Source organism: Nematostella vectensis, chromosome 1 (assembly GCF_932526225.1).
Source record: "Nematostella vectensis chromosome 1, jaNemVect1.1, whole genome shotgun sequence".
Classification (NCBI taxonomy): Eukaryota; Metazoa; Cnidaria; class Anthozoa; order Actiniaria; family Edwardsiidae; genus Nematostella; species Nematostella vectensis.
The window spans coordinates 1,605,714-1,631,897 of record NC_064034.1 but is presented as its reverse complement, the minus strand read 5'-3'; the positions used below and the strand labels follow the sequence as shown (position 1 = coordinate 1,631,897).

The following is a 26,184-nucleotide window of genomic DNA, read 5'->3' as shown; positions in this document are numbered from 1 at the left end:
GAAGTCCTTGAAGAAGGCTATGAATGTGGCTGTATGAAACAAAAGCGAAGATGCTGGCGCAAAAGACTAATCCCTATTTCATCTCCCTTTGTCTTAGTGTTCTCTGACCTGCGGTGGGGGTGTACAGACCAGAAGAATCGACTGCAGCTCTTCCCTAACCAAGTGCGACCACCGCAAGAAGCCAGTCGAAAGTCGGCGCTGTAATACAGAGGCGTGCCCTGCCACGTGGCGCGAGGGACCTTGGAGTAAGGTGGGTTTTATTTTTCAGAAGATTTTATTCGTCTCGAGACGGTGATCTATTGGGTCGTGGAATACGGCACCAGGAAAGCACATACCAATACTATACCCATGTCTGTACTTGTACTGTACTTGTCACTGCATTCTCAATGCTTGTGATGTTCGAACGGGGCTTTACGATTGCTAGTAAATTCTAGCACTGGTACTAACGTTTATTTCCTCTACGATTATGACCCTGTGTAATTTATTGGCTTTTCTCAGTGTTCTGTTACATGTGGCGAGGGAATCCAGTTACACACTGTTGTTTGTAGCACCGGGAACCAAAGTCAGTGCAAAAAGCCAAAACCTTCAGAGGCTAGGAAGTGCCAACTACCAGCCTGTCCTGAATGGACCGTGGGAAAGTGGAGCGAGGTATGACAACGCTTAGAAAAGATAGAGATAAATAAGATTTCCAGAGAACAGCTTGTTTGTATTTTTTCTAGAATTTCTAGCCTCGGTTGTACTAGGGTGCATAAAAAAACCCGCTGACTTCTTGTGTTTTCTTCAGTGCTCTCGTACATGCGGTGGTGGTATTAGCGCAAGGACAGTCACGTGCAGCTCACGTGATCAACCTTGCTATCGAATGAGTAAACCACCCACGACAAGGATATGTAACTCACAGGACTGTCCAAGATGGAATGCTGGACAGTGGAGCCAGGTAGGGGATTTCAGTGGTTCACGATAGTAAACGTACGGATACGTACGTTCTGTGAAAAAAAAAAACATTATTATCACGGCTTCTACGACCATCAACGTCATTACCACTACTACCATCACCACCATTATTACCAACTCCATGAATATATTTATCCTATAACCATGACCAATATTGCTTTAACAACTACTACCGCATTCGTTATCACAACGACTACAACCATGACTATCAGTAACATCAACATCAACCAACCACCGCTATTTTTACGACCACTGTCGCCACTTCCACGAGCTACAAACCTCGTATGATAAGCTCAGCCTTTTGCGCTATAAGGCTTATCTATCACATACTCTGCTCTTAGTGCTCCGTGACATGTGGTCGAGGAAACATCAGAAGACTTGTCGAGTGTGTGCCGGCCGGAAGCAACTGCGAGGCGAGATACAGGCCTTCTGACTCTCGTCCGTGCCTCATGCAGCCATGCGCAGAGTGGAATGTTGGAGCCTGGAGTCAGGTATATGTGTGTGTTTTTTCTATGGGATCATAGTGGGTTTAAAATTCTTGGGATTGTTGATTGATGCTAATCTCTTCTTGTGCCGAATAGTGCTCTGTTAGCTGTGGTAGAGGCCAAAGAAGAAGGAATGTCTATTGTTTGCCCGAGGGAGGGAATTGCGATCTAAGAGTCAAGCCATCAGAAATACAACCCTGCGCGAAAAAGGCGTGCCCAGAATGGACTGTTGGACGCTGGAGCGAGGTACCATGACGTGACAATTCTATTTCGCCTTGAGCCACTTTTATTCGTTAGAAGTTTCATTTCTTTGCTTTCACGTGTTTTTCCCATGTGGCTCGGACCGCGCATGTTTTTTAGAATCGTCACTTCTTCACTTTAACGTGTTTTTTCCAGTGCTCAGTGACATGTGGCTCTGGCAAAGCGTCCAGGCAAGTCTTGTGTGAGCCTGCTGGCAGCCAATGTGACAATGCCACGCGGCCAGCCAGCGTGCGAGTATGCGCACTGGGAGAATGCCCCACCTGGAAGTCCGGCCCTTGGGAAAAGGTGATAAGTCCGTTGCGATTAACGTAACTTGGTGAACTGGGGGAGTAGTAGCTGAAGGGGGCGCTTGTCCCTAGTAGAATGCCGATAATTTACAACGGCATCAGGAAAAAAAAGCGCCTAGCCCCGCCTGGCCAATAGAAGGGTTTACTGAAGCTTGTCCCCACATACAATTTTGTGTAGTCATGGCTATACACATGTGTCATCAATGACTCAAGTGCACAACAAAACGTTTGCCGCCCACGAATGGGAAAACAGTTATTAACATTCCCCCTTTTTTGCCTGAAGTGCTCCAAGACTTGTGGTGTCGGGTTCCAGGCTCGCTCGGTTTACTGCACGGCTTCCAGTGTGGATAAATGCGATGAGAAAAAGCCATCCTCTCGACGCCAGTGCAATATTCGCCCCTGTCCACGGTGGATAAGTGAACAATGGAGTCAGGTAATGAACACACAATAGAGTAGCAAGTCGAAACAAATTCAAATTGCGAAGTTAGTCAATCCAAGGAAATCCAAATAGTTAAAACCAGCCATCCACGTTGTCCAAGTTATCCATGTCTTCCGAATTTCGATCGTTTTTCCCAAAGAATCAACGCCATTTAACAATTGTTTTACTATTTGAAGTGTTCCGTCAGTTGCGGACGTGGTGTCCAGTCCCGCGCCGTCAAGTGCAGTACAGATGAGCTAGAGTGTGATGCGGAGACCAAGCCCAACAGTAGACAGCCCTGTGGAAAGGTGGAATGTCCTACGTGGACCGCTGGACCATGGAGAAAGGCATGTTTCCCTTAATTACTTCAACGAATGCCATTTACATTTGAAGGAAAACTTCAAATTAACCTTGCACAATTGAAGCCACAATTGAAGCCTTCAGTGACAATGTTTATCTTACTCGCTGTAACTAGCCGATGGAAATGAATGCTTTGTGTTAGTCGATCTTGAGCGAGTGTAAAATGACCGCTTAATCGGCCTTAACTAACTAACAGTTGCTCTCTTACGCTTTATCCGCCCTCAGTCATTTCCCATAGTGAAAGGTTATTGTGAACATTTTTATTCTAATTTATGTATGCACACATTCATTTACCATAGTGAAAGATCTTTATAAGCATTTGCTTTGTCTAATCAAAGTATGCTGTTATAATTCAGTGTTCTGTGAGCTGTGGTGAGGGTGTTCAGCGTCGATTGGTCCAATGCCAATCCCAGCATCGCAAGCACTGTGACCGACGCACCCGACCCAGTGATGTCAGACGATGTAGCGCCGGGACGTGTCCAGTCTGGGTCCCAGGCTCTTGGAGTGAGGTAGGGAGGCTACAAAAGTTTAATTTATTTAGCAGTTTTTCCATGTAAAAAAAGAATGAAGGCCTTGTATGCCACTGCACGTGGGTTCAGATAACAGGTAACTCGTTTAGATAATAGGTAACGCGTTTAAGATATCTCTATGACAACTCAAAGCCGTGCTCGAAGTGAGGCAAAAAGGGTTATTAACTCGATTCATGAGCATTCCCCACATACATTAACTAGTATCATATTCAACAAATTTCGTGACTCAACTCTAACCGGTTTTTCCTGAATCTATGTAGTGCTCTGTCACTTGTGGTGAAGGAACGCGCAAGCGGACAGTGGATTGTAACAGCGGTGAGAAGAATTGCGACATGCGCAGCAGGCCGATTGAAAGGGAGAGATGCAACATGGGAGGTTGTCCCACATGGGAAGCTGGCCGCTGGAGCATTGTACGTATCTACGTCAGTCAAAGGTTTACCCCTAAATATGATATCTAAGTAAAAGTAATAATTGGTCTCACTTTGAAAACTTGAAGGCTTTAGATCTAGATAAACGATTGTTGGAATCTAACACTCCCTCTTCCCGCACTCGATATTCTTTAACGGGCTGGAAACGAGCGCTGTTAAATCTGCATAAGAACAATTGTCGTCACTTAGTATCTTTCCTATATGGCTTTGTGACTTCAAAAGGGCACCTCTTTGGAAAAGAAATTGCTAAAAATAAAAGAAAAACGAACTTGCTTAGTACCTAGTGTTTCAGTTCGCGTCTACTTAGCTGAACTACTGTCATCTCGTACCTAGTGTTCCGTGACGTGTGGTGACGGGGTACAGACGCGTGATGTGACATGTAGCACGCGTGACGACAGATGTAACGCCAAGTCTATGCCACAGCGTCAAAGGAAATGTAATCTTGGGGCGTGTCCCGTGTGGAGAGTGGGGCCGTGGGAAAAGGTCAGTAAAGGCTTAATGAAGGGATTATTATCAACTTGTCGTATGCTGCTTAAGTGGACTTTGCTTGGAGAAGTACCTCCTGAAAACAAAACAATTGTGTACATTGTTTTCTAGTTATAAGGACATTTTTAGGCGAGGGAGGCAGGCCTGTAGCGTTTAGATAACGATGACTTCTCAAGTAAAACGAAGAGTTCACTTTTAAGCGGACACTGTGATGATTACAAAAACTATTGCGATATTTCATTTGAGAATGTGTTGAATACAGATGTTGATTTTGAGATTTCTTTGCATTATTTGTCCTCCGATATTGGATGAAAACAATAACAAATGTGTGGCTGACTATCCTTCTTTAATTATGTATGTACCAACAGTTTAACAGCTAAATTTATGTCTTCACCTATATCTTGACAGTGCTCTGTAACCTGTGGCGAGGGTGTCGTCAGACGTGTGGTCACGTGCAGTGCCGGAGGCAATCGTTGTCAGGACGACACTAAACCGGAAGTAGTCAAGCTGTGCGAGCTCCCTGACTGTCCAAGCTGGCTCTCGCAAGAATGGGGCGAGGTAACTCATACTTACTGGTACAGATGCAATGTTTCAGGAGCTGCATACATTAAACTTTATTCGTATGTACGTATGGTGCATTGTATGTATGTTTGTTTGAGCGCATTTTTGTTGCCTCTTAGTGCTCTGTAAGCTGCGGGGGAGGGACAAAAACAAGGGCAGTCACGTGTTCTCCTAGTCCTGATGCATGTGGTGCGCTCAGAAAACCACCGTCGAGCATGCGCTGTAACGGGCAAAGGTGTCCCACATGGACCGTGGGGCCTTGGGAAGAGGTAAGATGTCAGCCCTCCTATTTTGCACCCATAAACATGTTGTTGATAGAAATTTATCGGTGTTTTTATCGGTGTCATCCTTTTGCACGAAAGGCGAAGTCTTGATATCCGCTGTTCCCAATTAATTCTGCTGTTCATGTGCCAAATCCGAGTGAATTATTCGGGTCCGACACCGCAGGAGTGCGTGGCGTATGGTATGTTACCATGCCCAGACAGCAACTCCTGACTAGATTGAGCATCGTTTCATACATTTCAAAATGTCCTCTTGCCCCCACAGTGCTCCGTGACGTGCGGCGTGGGCTTGCAGTCTCGTCCGGTGAGATGTGACACTCAGCGGAAACCGTGTGACCCGGACAATAAACCGGACAGCACGCAGCAGTGCAATCGATCGGCCTGTCCGGAGTGGGCCGCTGGGCCTTGGGAACAGGTGAGCGCTGATTTGTCAAAAATATTGGCAACAAGAGGAGTGATCAGTTTGGAGATATGGAATTGAATTAACTATTATTAACTATTATTAGTCTATTAGCTTATTAGCGCTTGTTAGTCCCGGCAAACTAAGGCACGCCACCTTTGAACACGTGTAGTACGTGATGAAATTTAGCTGGCAACACGAAAATGTCGTAAATATCCGATTGTCTTGGGGGCTTGCTAAAATCGGAAACATGTCTAACCAAACCTTTATATGCGAGAGACCATTCGCCCGAACAGGGCAGCCCACAAAAACAATACTAGAAGTTTCGTAATAGCACAATTTCGATACTAGATGTTTTGTAATAGCACAATACCAATACTAGATGTTTTGTAATAGCACCATACCAATACTAGATGTTTTGTAATAGCACCATACCAATACTAGATGTTTTGTAATAGCACCATACCAATACTAGATGTTTGTAATAGCACCATACCAATACTAGATGTTTTGCAGTGTTCCGTCACTTGTGGCGCTGGTGTCAAACGGAGAACAGTCACCTGCACTTCAGACAACATTACCTGTAACGAGTCACAAAAACCGCCACACGTAGCCAGGTGCGAAAAGGGGGAATGTCCTAGGTGGACTGCTGGAGCGTGGAGTGAGTGCTCCTCGACATGTGGCAGTGGGGTACGAACGCGCTTCGTGTCCTGCAAGCCGCGGGATGGAACTTGTAATCCAGAGGATAAGCCGGACGCATACAAGGAATGCGACGTTATGGAATGCCCCACATGGAGTGTAGGCCAATGGAGCTCCGTAAGTACAAAATCACTAGAAAAAATGTGTCCATTTAGAGAATTAAAAAATATATGGTAGCACAGAATGTTATATACCATACTCTGAGTTTCGCTTCGATAACATGTTCTGCAATTGCGAAACTCCCCCCTTTTCCCATGTCGTGTATACTCTAGAGCTATATCACATGCTTTTTGTTACTCGAAACGAGTAAGTATATATTTTTACTAGTTGTCACGTGTCATTTATACTCTCACGTGTCTTGCCCAGTGCTCGGTCACGTGTGGTGTCGGGCGCAGGCTTCGTTCGGTCGTGTGCTCCATTCACGGAAAGTGCGATAAGCAGCGGCAGCCCTCGTCGTCCACCCTGTGTAACATGGGACCGTGCGCGACATGGCAGACTGGGACTTGGAGTCAGGTAAATCTTTGATTTCAGGATTTAAAAAAAACTACCTCCTCAAAAAAATATGATTCGAGTTCTGTGAGTAGTCTTGTGTACGCAAAACAGATGTTGGAACTGTTAACCGCCATTTTTTTAATTGTTATATATACCCGACAATTAGCTTTGACACTGACCTTTCAAGATGGTTCTGGGAATAATCGTTTTCGATTGACTAATTCTAGTCAAGTTAATTTAGGTCAAGTGGAAAATTTCATTGTGCTCGCTTTTTTTCGCTTTAGTGCTCAGTAACCTGCGGTAAAGGGACCCAGGTACGAACTGTCACCTGCTCCGATAAAGACACAAGCGCATGCGACCTGCGCACGAAACCACAGTCCAGTACCGTGTGCGGCACCAGTCAAGAATGCCCTAAATGGATTATTGGCAACTGGAGTCAGGTAACGCGTTACGACACACGCATAACGACACACGCGTTACGTTACACGCATTATGACACACGCATAACGACACACGCGTTACGACACACGCATTATGACACACGCATTATGACACACGCATTATGACACACGCATTATGACACACGCGTTATGACACACGCGTTATGACACACGCGTTATGACACACGCATTATGACACACGCATTATGACACACGCGTTATGACACACGCGTTATGACACACGCGTTATGACACACGCCTTTTGACACACGCATTATGACACACGCATAATGACACACGCATAATGACACACGCATTATGATACACGCATTATGACACACGCATTATGACACACGCATTATGACACACACATTATGACACACGCGTTATGGCACACGCATTATGACACACGCATTATGACACACGCATTATGACACACGCGTTATGACACACGCGTTATGACACACGCGTTATGACACACGCATTATGACACACGCATTATGACACACGTCTTGCTGTTTTTGTGATTTTCAATTTCTCAGATACTGTAAAAGACGCCTTTTTGTCTGAGAGAGAGCCCTGGGAGATTTCTTTGAATAATTTTCCCGGGCACGAGATCGTTTGGAGCGTCCGCAAACTATTTTGATATACTAGTATTTCAATTATCATTTCAACCATCAGCCTTTCATCGCCTCGTTTAGATTAAATATCCAGATTTATTTCCCAACAGTGTTCGCGTACGTGCGGAATCGGCATCACGAGCCGTGAGGTACAGTGCATTCTTGGAAACAATTCCCTCCCTTACGCCTCGTGTGACAGCAACAGTCGTCCCGTCATCAGAAGAGTGTGCCAGCTGATCGAGTGTGTGCATGGCGCCAAGTGGCGAGCGGGAAACTGGGGCGAGGTAAGTGCAACAACACGCAGGAAATTGACGGAGCTTCTGCCTGTACCACTCACCACCGGGCTCTGTTCCCGGTTCCGGTTACGCTTTGTTTCGTTACTTATAGTTTGTGATACTTGCAGTGTTCCTCACGATGCTCGTCTGGCATCAAGACGCGCAGAACCTGGTGCACAGCAAGCAACGGGACTCAGATACAAGACAAGTACTGCAGTCAACCTAGGCGACCCCGAGACCAGCGAGAATGCAACCGTCATCGGCAGTGTGGGGACTGGGAGACCGGGGCATGGAGTGAGGTGAGCACTCTTTCCGTCCGTCTAATGTTATTCATCCTTCCTATCTTCACCTTTTGTTGCGTTCATTCTCTTTAGTGCTCCAAGTCATGTGGCGACGGGGTCAAGACGCGCGAATTGCGCTGTCTCTACAATATCGAGTACGCGAATGAAGAGAATTGTGAAGAGTCCACCAGACCTATCGCCGAACTTCCATGCCGCAAGCAGGCGTGCCCTCTCTATAGCGACATGTTTCAATGGAGGACTACCTCGTGGACTAAGGTACGATAATATACTGGAGATGGTGCTCTGGTGATTAAATCTAAGTAACAGATGAAGACATGCGGGTAATCCACTTGTAATTTCACGAATGACTATTTGATATTCACCGTCGATGAACAATAGTTGTTTGAGACCCATATTATTGAAGTAGTATTTTACACTGCTAATTTTGAAATACTCTAGATAATACGCCTGCTCTGATTGGTTCAGATAATACGCATGCTCTGATTGGTCCAGATAATACGCATGCTCTGATTGGTCCAGAGGTTGCATTTTCATGCGTGTGGTTGATCCACTGATCTGCTACAAAATTCTCCCAAACAAACGTTAACATGGCGTGGCGTTTCATTTGAATGAATTGCTTTCTAATTAGTTATTTCTTAAGTTGGTTGAAAGCATATCATTTTCACTTATTCAGTGTTCGCGGACGTGCGGGTTCGGCAGCAAGTCCCGTTATGTGACCTGTGTCGACAAGCAAGGACAACCTGTCCCCAAGTCAAACTGTGATGGTCGACCCAAGCCTCACGCGTATCTACCCTGCTTCGAAGTCAAGTGCCCGCCCAAGTGGAAAGTGGGCGACTGGTCTGAGGTGAGAATGAATGTTCGTCCACAACTCCCTTTACAATTGTCACCGATAACGCTGCACCCAATCCATTGAAAAACTGTTATATGATTGTGGATATTATATCCTTATTCCTCATTTACAGTGTTCGAGAACGTGCGGTGACGGCGGTTACCAGATAAGACCGGTCACGTGTGAAGGCGTGCCCGGTGTAGATGAGTGCAACAAGAGAAATAAGCCGCCGATCTGGCGCCCGTGTCATCTGGGGCCCTGCAGCGGCGAGTTCAAGTGGAGAGTCGGCTCCTGGTCGGAGGTAAACCTACACAACACTATGTTTTCTGCGGTTTCCATTTGCATAGAATGCTTCGCGCTCTAGGTCAAACTGCGGGGGTGGGGGAGGATGGCAGGACTCGGTCAGAGTATCAGGGAGGTGGGGAAGGATGGCAGGACTCGGTCAGAGTATTAGGGGGGTGGGGGAGGATGGCAGGACTCGGTCAGAGTATTAGGGGGGTGGGGGAGGATGGCAGGACTCGGTCAGAGTATTAGGGGGGTGGGCGAGGATGGCAGGACTTGGTCAGTATCAGGGGGGTGGGCGAGGATGGCAGGACTTGGTCAGAGTATTAGGGGGGTGGGCGAGGATGGCAGGACTTAGTCAGAGTATTAGGGGGGTGGGGGAGGATGGCAGGACTTGGTCAGAGTATTAGGGGGGTGGGGGAGGATGGCAGGACTCGGTCAGAGTATCAGGGGGGTGGGGGAGGATGTTAGGACTTGGTCAGTATTAGAGGGGTGGGGGAGGATGGCAGGACTCGGTCAGAGTATTAGGGGGGTGGGCGAGGATGGCAGGACTTGGTCAGTATCAGGGGGGTGGGCGAGGATGGCAGGACTTGGTCAGAGTATTAGGGGGGTGGGCGAGGATGGCAGGACTTGGTCAGAGTATTAGGGGGGTGGGGGAGGATGGCAGGACTTGGTCAGTATAAGAGGGGTGGGGGGATGGCAGGACTTGGTCAGTATTAGAGGCAGAGGGGTGGGGGATGGCAGGACTTGGTCAGTATCAGGGGGGTGGGCGAGGATGGCAGGACTCGGTCAGAGTATTAGGGGGGTGGGGGAGGATGGCAGGACTTGGTCAGAGTATTAGGGGGGTGGGGGGGATGGCAGGACTTGGTCAGAGTATTAGGGGGGTGGGGGAGGATGGCAGGACGTGGTCAGTATTAGAGGGGTGGGGGGATGGCAGGACTTGGTCAGTATTAGAGGGGTGGGGGATGGCAGGCAGTATCAGGGGGGTGGGGAAGGATGGCAGGACTTGGTCAGTATTAGAGGGGTGGGGGGGATGGCAGGACTTGGTCAGTATCAGGGGGGTGGGGGAGGATGGCAGGACTTGGTCAGTATTAGAGGGGTGGGGGATGGCAGGGCTTGGTCAGTATCAGGGGGGTGGGGAAGGATGGCAGGACTTGGTCAGAGTATTAGGGGGGTAGGGGAGATGGCAGGACTTGGTCAGAGTATTAGGGGGGTGGGGGAGGATGGCAGGACTTGGTCAGAGTATTAGGGGGGTGGGGGAGGATGTTAGGACTCGGTCAGAGTATCAGGGGGGTGGGGGAGGATGGCAGGACTCGGTCAGAGAATTAGGGGGGTGGGGAGGATGGCAGGACTTGGTCAGAGTATTAGGGGGGGGGAGGGAGGATGGCAGGACTTGGTCAGAGTATTAGGGGGGTAGGAGGGTCGCTTCTAGAAATTCACGGTGGATTTTCAATTCTTACAGTTCATCCCATTCTGTAAGAGTTTTTTGATAGGCCGTCAATTTATAGTATGTTGTGGGCAAAGCGCACCTGAAACGCCTTCCTCTTGGTGCAATAGCCTTAGCTTAGTCATTCTGCTGTTTTGTGTCGCAGTGTTCGGTGACCTGTGGTACCGGACAGATGAAGAGAGCCGTCCGGTGTCTAAATGCCAGGAACGAGCTGATGCCGGACGCGCACTGCAGACAGCCCGCGCTGAAACCAGACGAAGCACGGCCATGTACCATGCCACCATGTAAGTAAACATCATCATCTTTTGTTTAGCTATCAAACCTATAGGCATCCCTTACTGAAACTAGAAACAATGTCATCTGAAAACTTTGAAAGCTTTGATGTCACGAGAAAACTTTCTAATTCCATTTATATACCCGCAGAAAATGTGCCATTTTTAATAGACTTGCAAATGCGCTAGGAGAAGGCGCAGAGGACACACGACCCCTCCCCACCGCTTGACCTTCCACCTCGTCAAATCATTTCTCAAATATCGTATTAATAAATTTAGGTACCCCACGGACCTGTCGAGAAATACAGTTGACCAGTGGATTGCAGGCGGATGGAGAGCACGTGCTGCAAGTCCAGGGGAAATTGCTCAAAGTATGTATATATTTTAATATACTGGAATTAAAATTGCTTATAGTTGTCTAGTTATTTCTTTAGCTCTGACCTATGACTAGCGCGAGAATATTCGCGGAACAAAGCACTGAGTGACCATAACATGGCTAATCCTAAAATGGTTGGTTTTGCAGATTTATTGTCACGGAATGACTACGGATGATCCCAAAGAGTACATCTCTCTCAAGACCGGATCCAAGGACAACTTTGCAGAGGTGTACACTAAAAAGTAAGAATTTACCACCCTTTGACCGGCTCTTATCTGGGGCTTTTCGGAAACGCTTCGTTTCCGAGCGCCGGAAGGCCGAGTGCCACTGGGGCCTAGAGCCAGTCCAGTGCCCATCCTAAGATTCGCAATGTTCGAAAACAAACCCGAATGAGAGCCACTTACAGGCTACGCACAATAAATTGTGTAGAAGCGGTTCTTTCTTGTCGCGCTCTTCTCAACGTTCCCTTGTACTTTTTTCCACAGACTACTGGATCCTAATCAGTGCCCGAGTAATGGCAAACACGTCGACAGCTGCGCATGCTACTCCCAGGATTATATTGATTCCGGATCATCGTACTTCACTAAATTAAGGATAGATATTGTCAAGATGAAAATAATACGTAAGTATCGTGCATTCATCATTTCACTTGACAATTTTACTGAGAATTTTAAATTAGGTGTGGTTGGCGTGGTGATATCGTTGTAAAAACATTCGCGATACATCAATCTTCGGAACTTTGTTTTGAATCTTTGTTTTGTCTACAATGTGTCTAAAGCTTTCTTATGGTTTTAGAGACATTGATTGGGTGGGTGTAGGGGCGGCTCTTCTGGTTTCTAGGACTCCATAAATCGAGGGCTTTATTTAAATGTGATAACCCTTTTAAAACTTTTGATTCTGCCACTAGTTCTGGAGATATATCTGTGTATTGATTGTATTGAACCTTGTTTCAGCCGATGATTTCCAATTCGCGTCGACACGTGGTCTCAAACCGCCCCCTTACGCCACCGCTGGGGATTGCTATAGCCGAAAACGATGTCCACAGGTATACCAAGTACTCCATTGTCTTATGTTTTCCCGCCATTTTCATTCCACGAGCGTGACTTTTTTTGTTTCTCATTTATGATATTACATCTTTAAGATGTTTGGTGAAAAGATCAACAATTTTCCTACGTTGATCTCAAGTTAAAACTGTGGTGAAAAGTTTATATTACTAAAAAAAATACATTTTTAATCCAAAAAAATAATCATGCTTCATCGTTGCAGGGCCGTTTTAGTATAAATCTAGAAGGAACAGGGATAGAGCTCTCACCCGATGTTCGGTGGAGATCAACTGGCCGATCATTTACGCAATTAATCTACAGATACCCCGTAAGTATACCATTGACGTACCATTGACGGTTTTCATAAACCTGTGGAGTAAATTTTAGCTTATGTATTTTTTTTGTTCTCTTTGGTGCTTGCTGGACTACTACCGGCTCCAACCGCTAAAATATATTGAAAAATACAATGAAATATACGATGTGTCTGATCCTCATCTCTTTAATTGGCAGGAGGGCAAGCGAGTTATCGCGAAATGCGGGGGGCGATGTGGGACGTGTAGCCCTGCGACTGGCATCGGACTTCAAGTTTTAGTAAGCAGAGGTGAGTTGATCTTGACTTTTCGTGGGCGTTTTTATAGCTGCCTTTGTTGTTTGTGTTATGTTGTTGTTGTTTTTATTGTTGTGATTTTATGATGTTTTTATTTGTGTTATGCTGTTGTTGTTTTTATATTGTTATTGTTTATAATCATGACCGTGATTATAATTCAGTTTTGGATGGTGGTTGTTAATGTGGTTATCGTTTTCAACTTACCAGGCGCCCGTTTCTCGAAACACCCGAAATTCTCGGGCCCGAAAACTTTATTTTGCATTTTTGCCCAAAATTTCGCATGTTTTTCTTTTTGAGAACCGCTTTCATGTTTTAGAACAGTTTTAACTTCCACTTGGTTCGTATTCCAAATGATTATGGTCAATAGGGCTATTTTCGATCTTTTGCCGAAGCCAGAAAGTTACCTGAAAAGTCTCGGGTGACTGCATGGTCCCAGAACTTTCTTAATATTTAAGCCATGTGAATTTCGGGCCCGAGAAGTTCGGGAAAGGATCAAAATCTATAAATCTATAAAGAGGATCATCCTTCACATGAATCTTTGTGGTAATATACGATGTTTGACGATATTTCAACACACAATATACCATAAATTTTATAGGAATTAGCCAGCTTTTCAAATTTAAGGAATAAAGCGTTTTCGCGCCCGAGAATTCTCGGGTGTTTCGAGAAACGAGCCCCAGGCGTGTAATCAATGAAGTTAATTGACAATTGCACCGGTACCGGACATTTATTATAGTGATGATGATTATGATTATGTAATTGACAATTGTACCGGTACCGGACATTTATTATAGTGATGATGATTATGATTATGTAATTGACAATTGTACCGGTACCGGACATTTATTATAGTGATGATGATTATGATTATGTAATTGTACCGGTACCGGACATTTATTATAGTGATGATGATGATGATTTTGTAATTGACAATTGTACCGGTACCAGACATTTATTATAGTGATGATGATTATGATTGTGTAATTGTACCGGTGAAGACATTTATTATAGTGATGATGATTATGATTATGTAATTGTGGATGAGGCAAAAGTTGCTGTTGCTATACTGCTGTTTTGTCATGATTAAGTGAGTATATTAAGATTGAGTACGATTGAGAGACTGATGCGCAATGTAAATTTGAAGAGACATTGACAAAAAAATCCCTTGTTTTTTTTTTCAGGCCACGGTATCAGGTAGACCACCTAGGATGTTAATGGTTTTTTTTTTTCAAATTGAGGATGTAAATAGTACCGGTCACTCGAAGACGACTTAAGACGAATGACGTCACAGATGTATCGCAGTCACCAGATAGCAGCGGGCTTGTCACGCTTTGCTTCTGTTAAAAAGATTGCGCGAGAATTATAATCTGTTCGATGAGCAGAAAACGATGGATGATTGATAAAACGCACCTCTACGTTGGACCAAGGCTGTTAAGTAGACTTTAACAATATTGGCCCAATGGTGGTGATTATGGCTGAGCCAATGCTGTGAATATAAACGCTGAATACTGTCATTAGGACACGAGTGAGTCCTGAGTCAGCCGAGTCCAATTTATTACAAAATTAACAAAATAGTTATTATTTTTCAAATTGTCATGATCACGAGAGAGCAAGCTTCAAGATGTAGCGCCTTAGTCCCCTGCCCCTCCCCCTGACATTATTGCCGAGTCTCCCTTGAGCACTACAGAAAAATTTATTGATTTAATATTATTAATATATTGATGATATACCTATCACGATTAAAGCATTGCTCCGTATTGGAGCTAATGGTCTCTATATGGACTTAAAGTAGTGTAAACTATTTATTTCTTTGCAAAAAAAAGTCAACTAATAAAAAGATGAAATGGCGAAATACTGACTTCCTTTGATTATTGCTTGTCGGTAACTTTCTCACGCTAGCTAGGGCTATAGCTAGGAAAATGGAAATACTCTATAGCAATACATGCCTTCAGGAGGGGGGGGGTACTTGGATGTTTGCATGACGTGGAAAAAATATGTCAATCTTTTTTGAAAACTCGCTCGATCGGAGAGTTTCTTAGTAGGACATTACATACCATGTTTTGGGGATCACTTTATTCACTTTTTTATCGCCTTAGAACTGGGTACGTAAACAGGCTGCCATTCTGAAAAATAGGCCCAGTCCCTAAGTAGTTTTCCTTGATGATTTTTTTGTGTTCTTTTCAGTTTTTCGAGAGGATTAAAAGTCAGGATCGGATAAAGTTTTGGCTGGTACCTTTCTTTCTGCTGTTTTTGCAGCACAGTTGATACAGCATATTTTTTATTCTAGTGACGTCATTCATGACGTCACAATCACGTGACCATATTGGTGCACCCCCCATAACCCCTCCATGACACGTACCAAGATTACTTGTTATATGATGTTTTGTTCATGGGATATGGATATTTTTGTTCGTTAATGAAATCGTAATAGTTTTGCTTTTAGTGACGTCCTCGGTGACGTCACAAATCACGTGACCATATTTTTGCACCCCCCTTGATAGAAACATGACACCTGCCAAGTTTGGTTGTGAGCAATGTTTCTTTCAAGAGATATGAATGTTTTTCCTTTGTATCACGTTTTTTGCTTTAAGTGAGGTCATCGATGCCGTCACCCAACTCGTGACCATATTGTTGCTTCCCCCTTGACACCAACATGACACCTACCGAGTTTGGTTGCCATATGATGTTCCTTCGTGAAATATAAATATTGTATTGTATTGTACACGAAAACGAAAACTCGAGTCGATGGGTTACCAATATACCACTTTTTCTTAGGTATGGGGCTAAAAGTGATTGAAATTTCCGTGTGCTTAATTAGTGTTGACTTTTGAGTTGTTCATGAAGATTTTTACTCTGGACAGAGCCTATAGTACCTTACATCACTTCGGTCCTGTTCTATTTTATTTAATCTAAAGGCACAATCACCCAATGTTTTTCATCATTCCACTGCGCAGCACTAAATATATCGTAGACAAGCTAGCTCTAGGATCTAGGGTATCGGAGATGGTAAGTTTGTAACCCTCGGTATATGTATTTTTAAATACATATAGGGGTATTAAAATACCCCTAGCCCCACGAGGACATTACTCACAGGGGTATACATGGCGTTTTGCTTTTGATCACGAACAAACAGTTGGCTCCCTTGCATTGATGGTCTTTCTTTTGAACGTCAAATTGTACCCAGACGATTTAGAGTCCCGATCCCGCATTTGCGCGCAATTTGGGCATATTCTAAAAGGCTAGAATCAATACACGGAGCAAAATGAAAACGGAGAATAAAGTAATGGTTGTCATGGTATTGGCTGTCGTGGCTTTGATGGTTGTCGGACGACAGGTGAAGATATAGGGCATAGGTTACAGATATAGGGTCCGTGCTGGTCACTAAAATTATCGGATGTGCTCGCAATATTAAAATCTTGATTGCTTGCGCAATATCGTTTCGTGTGAACTGAAGTGTTTCCTTCTTTTTTTTCGCTGTTGCGACAAAAGTGAATTATATATTATTTAAATGATAAATTAATTAAACGATATTTTGTCCAATCACAAATTGTCCTATTTCAGCGGATTACAACGACAATATACTGCTTCTGTGATGACAGATCACATCAAGAAGATCTTTATTATATTATTTTATTTTACTTTTTCATTTCTTTATGATCCACAAGGCACTTTTTCGTAGGCTGGCATACAGATGATAACTTACATCCTGTTTATTTGTCAACATTAAATTAATACAAAAATAAATTCCCCCATTTGCAGCTGTTAAAGTATTTGTTAGATATGAGCGGTGTTTGTTTGCGCCAATCTTACAAAGTCAGTTTACACATCTATCACTCAATTCCCTTTTTCTTCTCTCTTTTTCTGAAGCTAGCATATCTAGCATATCATATCCCACCAGATGCCCCTTGCACCAGTTGTTTTGATTGCGTCATTACGACTCTGGGCGCCGCTGGAGCCCCAGGTTCCTTCACTGTTACCATGGTTACGGGGCAGCTTCTATTTTTGGCCATCAGCCATCTCTTGCTGGTTGTCATGCAATTACTAAACTTGCTTCAATTATGCTAATCAGCTTAGAGAATATGCATTTAAACGCATGATAATCTTTCCGTTATATGTCGCTATTTTGTCCCAATTATTTTCACCTCCGGTTCCGCGGAGTAGCATTTTCACAAAAACAAAACATTAGTATATGTTGATTGGTAGACCTGAATGCTTTATGTTTTCAACTCGTTTAGGCGAACTGATTTGATTTTCCCACCAGGACTCGAGGAAACGAAATCTTCATCCATAACAGACGTCGGATCTTTTGGGAAATGGGAACTTACTGTTGAAGACAGTGTGCTCATCAACTTCAAGGTAACCACAAAAGCTTTATTCAAATAGATAACATTTTTCAAATACATAAGTCATCTTAAAATGGAATTCTTCACTTAAATCTCCAGATAATGATTTATTTAGATAATTCGATGAAACCGATATAACATTGTTGATTAATACCACTTAATTCTAAAACCAATAGCATGCGTTTCTTGGCGTTTGGGACTTTTTTACATTTCTTTACTTGCTTGAAAGATGCAATAATTTCATTATTAACCTTTTAAACACTACTTAAGATCTCGATAAGGACATATTAGTACACACTAACACCACCCCAATCTCCTAAAAAATAGGTACCTTCAGAACAACCAATCTCCTACAAAATAGGTACCTTCAGAAAACCCAATCTCCTACAAAATAGGTACCTTAAGAACACCCAATCTCCTACAAAATAGGTACCTTCAGAACACCCAATCTCCTAAAAAATAGGTACCTTCAGAACACCCAATCTCCTACAAAATAGGTACCTTCAGAACACCCAATCTCCTACAAAATAGGTACCTTCAGAACACCCAATCTCCTAAATAGGTACCTTCAGAACACCCAATCTCTTATAAAATAGGTACCTTCAGAACACCCCGCTATAAAATAATAATAATATTTTATTTCCACTTTTATCTTAAGTGTAATATAAAATAAAAAAAGGAAGAGGAGAAGGAGAAAATAACCAGATTTTAATATTTTGGTTTTTCATAACGATCGCACCATTAAACTCTGACAGTCACAGGCACTTTCCACCATCGAATGACAAAGATCTGTGTCTCAGTGATAGTCACGGTGGATGTTGACGACGGCTTGGCAAGTACACCGCTGGTTCCTGATTGCGGCCTCATATTAAAAGCCTGACGTTGTGAAAAGGTTGAGAGCTGGGCCCACATTTCGGAACCGGATGCCTTGGATACCACCCAGTACATCAAAGATACCGCTGACCATCTCTGTCGTCTTCTTAGAAGCGCCGCTGAAAAACTGCTGTCTCGTTTATGGTGGATACCGCTGACTATCAATAACGTTTCATCATTCAACATTGTGACTAGAAGTTTGACCAAGCTTGGCTGCCGTCTCATCAATCTCGGATACCACTGGCTATTATCGCAAGCATAATAAATAGATTGCAATTTACTTTGCTGCTTACCATACCGCTGTCTATTTACTGCCGTCAAAAAGTGGTAAAACCGCTGACTGCCACCTCATAATATGCCGTATGTCAATTTGCACATTTGCACAGATACGGCTGGCTCCACCTGACTGCTTTTTGTAAAGTAGCATTACGTTTTTCTTTCACTCACTTGTGCTCACTTCACTCAACTCACCGTCTTTTTTAAGGAGACATAACTGCTAATCCTAAATATGGTTGCCGACACAGACGCAATCGTGGAAGCGACGGTCTCAACACTCCTCTGCGTTCTTTCCATCATAGGCAACACGAATCTGTTTATGATAGTGTACAACAACAAAACCTTGCAAACCACCGCAAACTACTATATTCTGAGTCTTGCAGCCGCTGACCTGTTAGTGACTAGTGTCAGTGGGCCTATCATGGTGGCGGTGATAATCCGCGGTGATTGGTTCCTGGGAGAGAGAGCCTGTGTTGCTTTTGGCTACATCACAATCACGACTTTCATAGCATCCGTCGCCAACCTCACTATGATAACGGTGCATAGGTACATCTATATCGTACACTGGAAAAAGTACAAGCTCTACTTTACTACACGGAGACTAGTGATGTTTGGAGCATCTGCGTGGCTGTTTGCGCTCACCCTCTCCGCGCCTCCCCTTCTAGGGTGGGGTGAGTATGGGTACGTACATGATCAGAGATACTGCTTCGTGTTGTGGTCGTCCAACCTCTTCTACATGTACTTCACCGTGATCATTTGCTTCTTCGGACCGCTTCTAACGATGGCTGTTTGCTATTACAAGATTCTTATGTTTACAAGAACACTACGCAAGAGATTGCACGCACAGTTCCCTAATGGACTTTCCCTAAAAAAGCCAGTACTGAATCCTGGTAACCAGTTCAGGGGAAGGGAACTGAAGATTGCGTCCCCGGAAGAGTCTAAGATAACCCACACGCTACTGATTGTAGTGGTGTGCTTTATGGTATCGTGGGCCTTGTTTGCCGTGACGATCTTCCTGAATGTGTACCTACCCGGGACTGTTCCGCGCAGGGTAAACATGTGGAGCTTGATCCTGGGGTACGTCAACAGCACGTGTAACCCAGCTATTTACGGCATCAGGAATGCCAAAATCCGCAAAGGCTTTCGGGACATGTATGTTAAATGTCGCTTCCGACGGCGTCGGTATGAGCACAATAGTAGAAATACCACATCACAAAGGGACTCCACACAATCGCGCGAGAGGAGTCCAATTAATTTCCGCATGCGCAGTAGAACAGACAAATGCTACGTGATCTCCGTTATTACGAACACACAGGCCAATACTGCATGTAATCCGATGAAAACTGATACTGTTGCTTTTGATGGGAAACAGTCTGTACGAATAACCGCTTGGCGTACTAGCACAATATAATTCAAAGTACTTTAAAAAGACTATATCATAAAGATCGGTGTAAGACCGTAGCTATGGAAACCGTGAACAGTGCATGAAGTGACGTTGATTCATTTTATACAGATAGCAGACTGTTTTTATTAATCGCCATTCACTCGTTATTAACCCACAAGTGACCAAACTGAGTGGTGTTTACATATCCATCCATCAAGCGAGCTAAATAAAGCATCAAAATGTTGAACATTTTGCTCTTGTAAATCATTTATAACCTTCATTTGAGATTTGCCTTTGGCGTTTTTGAGCATTTACGTACGGGGCCAAATGGGGTTTTTTGAGTATCTCCCATGATCATTTCGGGGTGTGAGATCCGCCTACATAGATAATGCGCACCAACACACCATATATTGCGAAGATCTAACGTTCACGATGGTCTCCAATCAGAAAAGTAAGCTTTTCTAGCCACGGTGAGATTCGAATACATCGGCTACCAGTCATGTTTTAAGCGTTAAAAAAAAATGTGACATATTAAAATCGTAAAGAACATAAAGCAATCGCGCCTTTCAAAGAAACGGTAAACACGAGGATTCAAGGAGGTACCAAGGGCTATACAACTGATAACTATGCAAAAATAAAAAATGAACGACAAAACATTTTGCCAACGAAATGCAGATATTTATAATGCAATTTTTTTTACATTTTAAATTTTTGTACAACTATGGTAGTCAAAAAGTGCCAAGTCCTTTTCTGAACAACTAGAATACATTTGGCATTATGATGATGCGACTAGCAAATGACGATATTATTCCTCCATGACTCAATGATCAAATTATAGAAATATTTCACCACGTAATTGCTGCGGTGGCAGATGGCGGGATAAATGTGTTCGTGAGAAACAAACTGTTCTTTTGAGTGTCATTTTGGACGTCATATGTGGTAGGGATTATGTTGGCAATGTCAAGTATTATGGCACTGCCTTTCTCAGTTATAAAATACCCCCCCTCCGGCGGATACAAAACATGTTTTACGCCAAATCGTTTTGCTTTCAGCACTTTACGCCACATTTTATCGCACGTCTGATCTCAAATAACGTTGAAACTGAAACTAAAGGTTCCATATCAACCTGATCTTCTCAACCAGCTATATTTACATTTAAAAACCTCAAGGTGTAATAAGGAAAAAGGTTAGAGAAAAGGCGGCAGATTGTTAAAGGTAGATATGCGCCGCTAAAACAAATATCGATAGCGCGCCTAATCGTTCACACCATGATCAACAGCATTGTTTTGTCAGGAAAATAAAATCACTCAATATTTTGGAATGAACTAAATCCTTTTGCGTTCTAGTGTTTTGGCGTTAATCGCATTTGGTGGTATACAAAATCATCATTCATCATACAATAATGTGCTTTATGATATAGCGTGTGGTTAGGCTATCGGCAGAGAAAAGATAAGCAAAGAAAGCCGTCTCCAAACCACGACTACTGCTTTAAGTGCTCGGCTAGAGTAATAGCAAAATTGCAATACGGCAAGTTGGTCCTGCTCCTTCGCTCCTTATCGTAAATGTACTACGTTTTTCAACACTTAAAAAACGGCCGTTCTTTTCTAAAAATGATTAATGTCTAACCTTGAATACACCATCTAAGTAGCCTATGTGTACCTATTATTATTAAAACCTATTCCCAAACGACTGAATTAAAATCTTGAATGTCTATTATGTCTCCACTGGTTAAGTACTGGCGTCGTGACCAGCTGTCTACTGCATCAAATAGTTTGTACGTTCAACCGGGAAACCATTACAGCGGCACTGACAATATAGATACAAGAGTAGACAAGCGCAGTACTTCATGTTTTACACCAGAGCGAACACCCCGCTATACTGTCACACTGATAATATTTTTAGTGGAGAAACAACCGCACAAGGCGCAGATTAGCCGCGTATTCGACTCATGGCTGTCACAATGAATTGAAAAGGAGCACAAGGCGCAATTAGCCGCGTATTCGACTCATGGCTAGCGTGATGAATTCAACAGAATCACAAGGGATCAGCCGTACTTCTCTGTTTGCGATTGGGAGTTTTGAAGTGGTTATCTTTTTCATGGGGACTATCGGCAACCTCCTCCCATTTATTGCAGTGATGCGTAACCCAAGACTCAGATTCGCGACTAACTATTATGTTGTATCGCTGTCTGTAGCGGATCTTTTAGTGACTGCAATCCTGGTACCTGTGCGCGCTGTACAACACTTGTGGAGTTCGCTGGGCAAGTCACACCAACTACCGAAAATCCTACTCGACGTGGTGGTGTTCATCGGAAGAGCGACCATTCTCGCCTCCTTCGCTAACCTTGCCCTTATGAGTGTGGATCGCTTGATAGCCTTAAAGTTTCCTTTACGCTACCGAACAAAGCTGCGTTACTCTGCACCCACGTCGCTTAGCGTTATATTCGCGGCGTGGTTTTTGTCTATTTTCTTGACAATAATTGGTGAATTCCCCGAGGTTTCTTCTCCAAGAGGAATGATCGAATTCTCTGTATTTTCACTATCTATGACCGCCATTATCGTCGTATCTTATTGTTATATTTTTGTCATCGTTCGGCGCCAAACGCGCTATAGGATGAAAATAAAGATCAAGTTGGACGAGGCAGGGAGGCCTTATAGGAACTCAAGTACAGAGGCCCCTTTCGCCACTCCCGCGGAGGAAGGTACAAGTGAGGAAACGCCTTCGCGAAAATACTCCTCGTTACTGAAGGTAGATGAGAACCTTAGTTACGATACAAATAGAGAAGAGGATTCGCCAATAAGCACTGAAAGTTTTATTAGTAAAAGGGGATCTGCTGTAGGTACAGACGAAAGGACATTGAGTGATGTTTTGATACCCAGCGATGACTCGTGCGAGACAGCGCGCGAAACAGTGAACAGCACCCCGCAAAAACACGCGCGGCGCGCAGCGATATCCAGTTTTACACATAACGGCTATCACGCACTCCTCAAGCAATCTACCGAATCGGAGGGAATAAAACAGCAGTCACAGACATCACTCTTACTCAGCCCTGTATGGTCACGGAATTCAAATGGTACAGATAAACCACAGGGTTCTTATATACGCGGCACGGAAACTCCATTGCAATCATCTCTTACACGGAATACAATCGGTACAGATAAACAACAGGATTCCTATATACGCTCCACGGAAACGCTATTGCAATCATCTCTTACACGGAATTCAATCGATACAGATAAACCACATGGTTCTTATATACGCGGCACGGAAAGTCCTTCGCAATCATCTCTTACAGATAAAAGAGGTAGCGATGGCATGAAAAGACGTGTAACAATGCTCACTGAGGAAAGACCTCATTCCTCCGAGGAGCTTCCGTCACTTGGTCACGATCACCAAAGTGATTGCGCGACACCCGTGCACCTGTCCGGCAACACTCTCAACCTCTACGGTGATGACACCCTGTCCACATCATCTATAAGCATGTCAGGGTGTGGACGCAAGAGTCGTTCGCCCAGCATCCTGGTAGTACGCCCTATCAATGCTATCCGCAAGAGAGCATCCTCCGTGTTCCATCTTCACGATCACACGTACTCGTCAGACGATAAGAGGACTGCAAAGGCGATAGCAATAGTCATTAGCTCTTTCATTCTGCTGGTCTATCCTCGTATCGTACTGATATTCTATCACATGTTCCGTCCTGAGACTCTGCACACAAGCACTGCGAGGCTGTGGCTCAGGATTCTCATTTACACCAACAGTGTGATGAACCCGATTCTGTACGCCTGGAGGATGGAGGAATTTCGGCGCGAATTCAAGCACATATTTATTGGCTGTTTCCGGAAACTACGTTGCAAGAGACATCTCTAAAAGAGTTCATAGAAACATCACTCTATTATTTACTAAAAGAGTTCATAGAAACATCACTCTATTTCTTACTAAAAGAGTTCATAGAAACATCACTCTATTTCTTACTAAAAGATTTTATAGAAACATCACTCTATTTCTTACTAAAAGATTTCATAGAAACATCACTCTATTTCTCACTAAAAGAGTTCATAGAAACATCACTTTTTTTCTTACTGCCCGCCATGCTTATATATCCAGGATTTGTTGAGGGGGGTGGAGAGGGGTGTGCTTACTCATGGAATTTAAAATAGTTGGCCATTCTTTTGAATTCTGCGGCGGTTAGGGAGCCTGCCAATGATCTAATGATCTATACAACCACCGTCAAGATAATCCAATTTTTTCAATATCATAAAAAAAGGTCAACTTTGATACTTATTTGTCAAATTTAAAATGGGATCATGTACTGATAATTTTTATCAAATTACAATTGGTAATCAGCTTATGAGGGAAAGATCATTTCGCCCATAATCCCTTGCAAGGTGTGCTGACAGTCCATAACCGTAACTGCAAGCGTACGCATTCCCAGTCTGAATTTATATCAGTGCTCCCAGTCTGAATTTATACCAGTGCTCCCAGTCTGAATTTATATCAGTGCTCCCAGTCTGAATTTATATCAGTGCTCCCAGTCTGAATTTATACCAGTGCTCCCAGTCTGAATTTATACCAGTGCTCCCAGTCTGAATTTATACCAGTGCTCCCAGTCTGAATTTATACCAGTGCTCCCAGTCTGAATTTATATCAGTGCTCCCAGTCTGAATTTATATCAGTGCTCCCAGTCTGAATTTATACCAGTGCTCCCAGTCTGAATTTATCTCTTTTTTCAGTCGCAATATTGTACTCGGACAGAAGGAACATACTTGGTCAGGCTCAGTCGAACACGTTGTTAAATCGTCGTTTCGGGCTCGTGCCCTTGTAAGCGCGTCGGCTTTGCTCATGTCGTAACTATAGCTCACATTTCGCGGCATCATTCGACCGGATTTGAACACAGAGAGCGCGTTGAAAACGGCGCAAAAAGAACTAACGATTTATAATACGATAATTCAGAGGGATCTCGTGGTTTAATAGGTCGCCTGAAAACCCATTCCTACAGCCTCTTTCATGCGTCCAATCTAATAAACTATACTATATAAGTATATACATGGCGGGAACTTCTTAAGAACGCGCGCATTGATTGGTTCGCTATCTCATTTACACGTACACTATACACTTAAACACACGCACACTATGCACTTAAACACACGCACAGCATGCACTCAAATACACGCACACTATACACGGAAAAACACGCACGCTATGCACTCAAACACACGCACACTATGCACTCAAACACACGCACAATATGCACTCAAACACACGCACACCATGCCCTCAAACACACGCACGCTATGCACTCAAACACACGCACACTGTGCACTCAAACACACACACGCTATGCACTCAAACACGCACACTGTGCACTCAAACGCACGCACGCTATGCACTCAAACACACGCACACTATGCACTAAAACACGCACGCTATGCACTCAAACACACGCACACTGTGCACTCAAACACACACACGCTATGCACTCAAACACACGCACGCTATGCACTAAAACACACGCACGCTATGCTCTCAAACACACGCACGCTATGCACTCAAACACACGCACACTATGCACTCAAACACACGCACACTATGCACTCAAACACACGCACGCTATGCACTCAAACACACGCACACTGTGCACTCAAACACACACACGCTTTGCACCCAAACACAATCACACTATGCACTCAAACACACGCACACTATGCACTCAAACACACGCACACTGTTTACTCAAACACACACACGCTATGCACTCAAACACACGCACACTATGCACTCAAACACACGCACACTATGCACTCAAACACACGCACACTATGCACTCAAACACACACACGCTATGCACTCAAACACACGCACACTATGCACTCAAACACACGCACACTATGCACTCAAACACACTTACGCTATGCACTCAAACACACGCACACTATGCACTCAAACACACGCACGCTATGCACTCAAACACACGCACACTATGCACTCAAACACACGCACGCTATGCACTCAAACAAACGCACGCTATGCACTCAAACAAACGCACGCTATGCACTCAAACACGCGCACACTATGCACTCAAACACACACACGCTATGCACTCAAACACACGCACACTATGCACTAAAACATTCGCACGCTATGCACTCAAACACACGCACGCTATGCACTCAAACACA

The 26,184-nt window shown here is 44.0% G+C and overlaps 3 protein-coding genes and 1 long non-coding RNA gene across 10 annotated transcripts in view; 3 read left to right on the top strand and 1 right to left on the bottom strand.

Moving 5' to 3' along the window:
• The window catches only part of LOC5516359 (A disintegrin and metalloproteinase with thrombospondin motifs 9), a 59,981-nt gene extending 44,997 nt beyond the window's left edge, over nucleotides 1-14,984 (top strand). For all 5 annotated transcript variants that reach the window (XM_048732543.1, XM_048732530.1, XM_048732533.1 and 2 more), the window contains 30 exons: nucleotides 98-250; nucleotides 499-648; nucleotides 785-934; nucleotides 1,293-1,442; nucleotides 1,533-1,682; nucleotides 1,833-1,982; nucleotides 2,268-2,417; nucleotides 2,600-2,749; nucleotides 3,119-3,271; nucleotides 3,553-3,702; nucleotides 4,054-4,203; nucleotides 4,615-4,764; nucleotides 4,887-5,036; nucleotides 5,314-5,463; nucleotides 5,965-6,264; nucleotides 6,514-6,660; nucleotides 6,924-7,079; nucleotides 7,810-7,983; nucleotides 8,103-8,273; nucleotides 8,349-8,531; nucleotides 8,950-9,120; nucleotides 9,239-9,406; nucleotides 10,980-11,118; nucleotides 11,386-11,477; nucleotides 11,630-11,724; nucleotides 11,968-12,104; nucleotides 12,436-12,527; nucleotides 12,749-12,853; nucleotides 13,036-13,126; nucleotides 14,314-14,984. In XM_048732543.1, the coding sequence (XP_048588500.1) occupies nucleotides 98-250; nucleotides 499-648; nucleotides 785-934; nucleotides 1,293-1,442; nucleotides 1,533-1,682; nucleotides 1,833-1,982; nucleotides 2,268-2,417; nucleotides 2,600-2,749; nucleotides 3,119-3,271; nucleotides 3,553-3,702; nucleotides 4,054-4,203; nucleotides 4,615-4,764; nucleotides 4,887-5,036; nucleotides 5,314-5,463; nucleotides 5,965-6,264; nucleotides 6,514-6,660; nucleotides 6,924-7,079; nucleotides 7,810-7,983; nucleotides 8,103-8,273; nucleotides 8,349-8,531; nucleotides 8,950-9,120; nucleotides 9,239-9,406; nucleotides 10,980-11,118; nucleotides 11,386-11,477; nucleotides 11,630-11,724; nucleotides 11,968-12,104; nucleotides 12,436-12,527; nucleotides 12,749-12,853; nucleotides 13,036-13,126; nucleotides 14,314-14,330 (4,344 nt within the window). In that variant the 3' untranslated portion in view covers nucleotides 14,331-14,984. The remainder of the gene's footprint in view (nucleotides 1-97; nucleotides 251-498; nucleotides 649-784; nucleotides 935-1,292; nucleotides 1,443-1,532; nucleotides 1,683-1,832; nucleotides 1,983-2,267; nucleotides 2,418-2,599; nucleotides 2,750-3,118; nucleotides 3,272-3,552; nucleotides 3,703-4,053; nucleotides 4,204-4,614; nucleotides 4,765-4,886; nucleotides 5,037-5,313; nucleotides 5,464-5,964; nucleotides 6,265-6,513; nucleotides 6,661-6,923; nucleotides 7,080-7,809; nucleotides 7,984-8,102; nucleotides 8,274-8,348; nucleotides 8,532-8,949; nucleotides 9,121-9,238; nucleotides 9,407-10,979; nucleotides 11,119-11,385; nucleotides 11,478-11,629; nucleotides 11,725-11,967; nucleotides 12,105-12,435; nucleotides 12,528-12,748; nucleotides 12,854-13,035; nucleotides 13,127-14,313) is intronic.
• LOC116620373 lies at nucleotides 278-6,483 on the bottom strand. Of its 2 annotated transcripts, none has more exons than XR_007313718.1 (4): nucleotides 6,342-6,483; nucleotides 4,050-6,279; nucleotides 1,231-3,280; nucleotides 278-983 (listed from the first exon to the last, which is right to left on the bottom strand). It is a non-coding gene; the product is annotated as an uncharacterized LOC116620373 (long non-coding RNA). The 2 variants fall into 2 exon arrangements; XR_007313717.1 differs by lacking the exon at nucleotides 278-983 and having other exon boundaries at nucleotides 1,746-3,280; nucleotides 4,050-4,282; nucleotides 4,601-6,279.
• Nucleotides 14,985-17,207: 2,223 nt separating the features above from the next.
• On the top strand, nucleotides 17,208-20,252 carry LOC5516328 (muscarinic acetylcholine receptor M4). Of its 2 annotated transcripts, none has more exons than XM_032386182.2 (2): nucleotides 17,208-17,488; nucleotides 18,276-20,252. In XM_032386182.2, the coding sequence occupies exon 2, from the start codon at nucleotides 18,857-18,859 to the stop codon at nucleotides 20,033-20,035; it is 1,179 nt and encodes a 392-aa protein (XP_032242073.2). In that variant the 5' UTR covers nucleotides 17,208-17,488; nucleotides 18,276-18,856; the 3' UTR covers nucleotides 20,036-20,252. The 2 variants fall into 2 exon arrangements, with proteins under 2 accessions (XP_032242073.2, XP_032242072.2); XM_032386181.2 differs by having other exon boundaries at nucleotides 18,231-20,252.
• A 139-nt stretch (nucleotides 20,253-20,391) lies between these two features.
• On the top strand, nucleotides 20,392-24,354 carry LOC5516327 (dopamine D2-like receptor). The gene has a single exon (XM_032386178.2). The coding sequence runs from the start codon at nucleotides 22,016-22,018 to the stop codon at nucleotides 23,873-23,875; it is 1,860 nt and encodes a 619-aa protein (XP_032242069.2). The 5' UTR covers nucleotides 20,392-22,015; the 3' UTR covers nucleotides 23,876-24,354.
• Nucleotides 24,355-26,184: the final 1,830 nt, after the last annotated feature.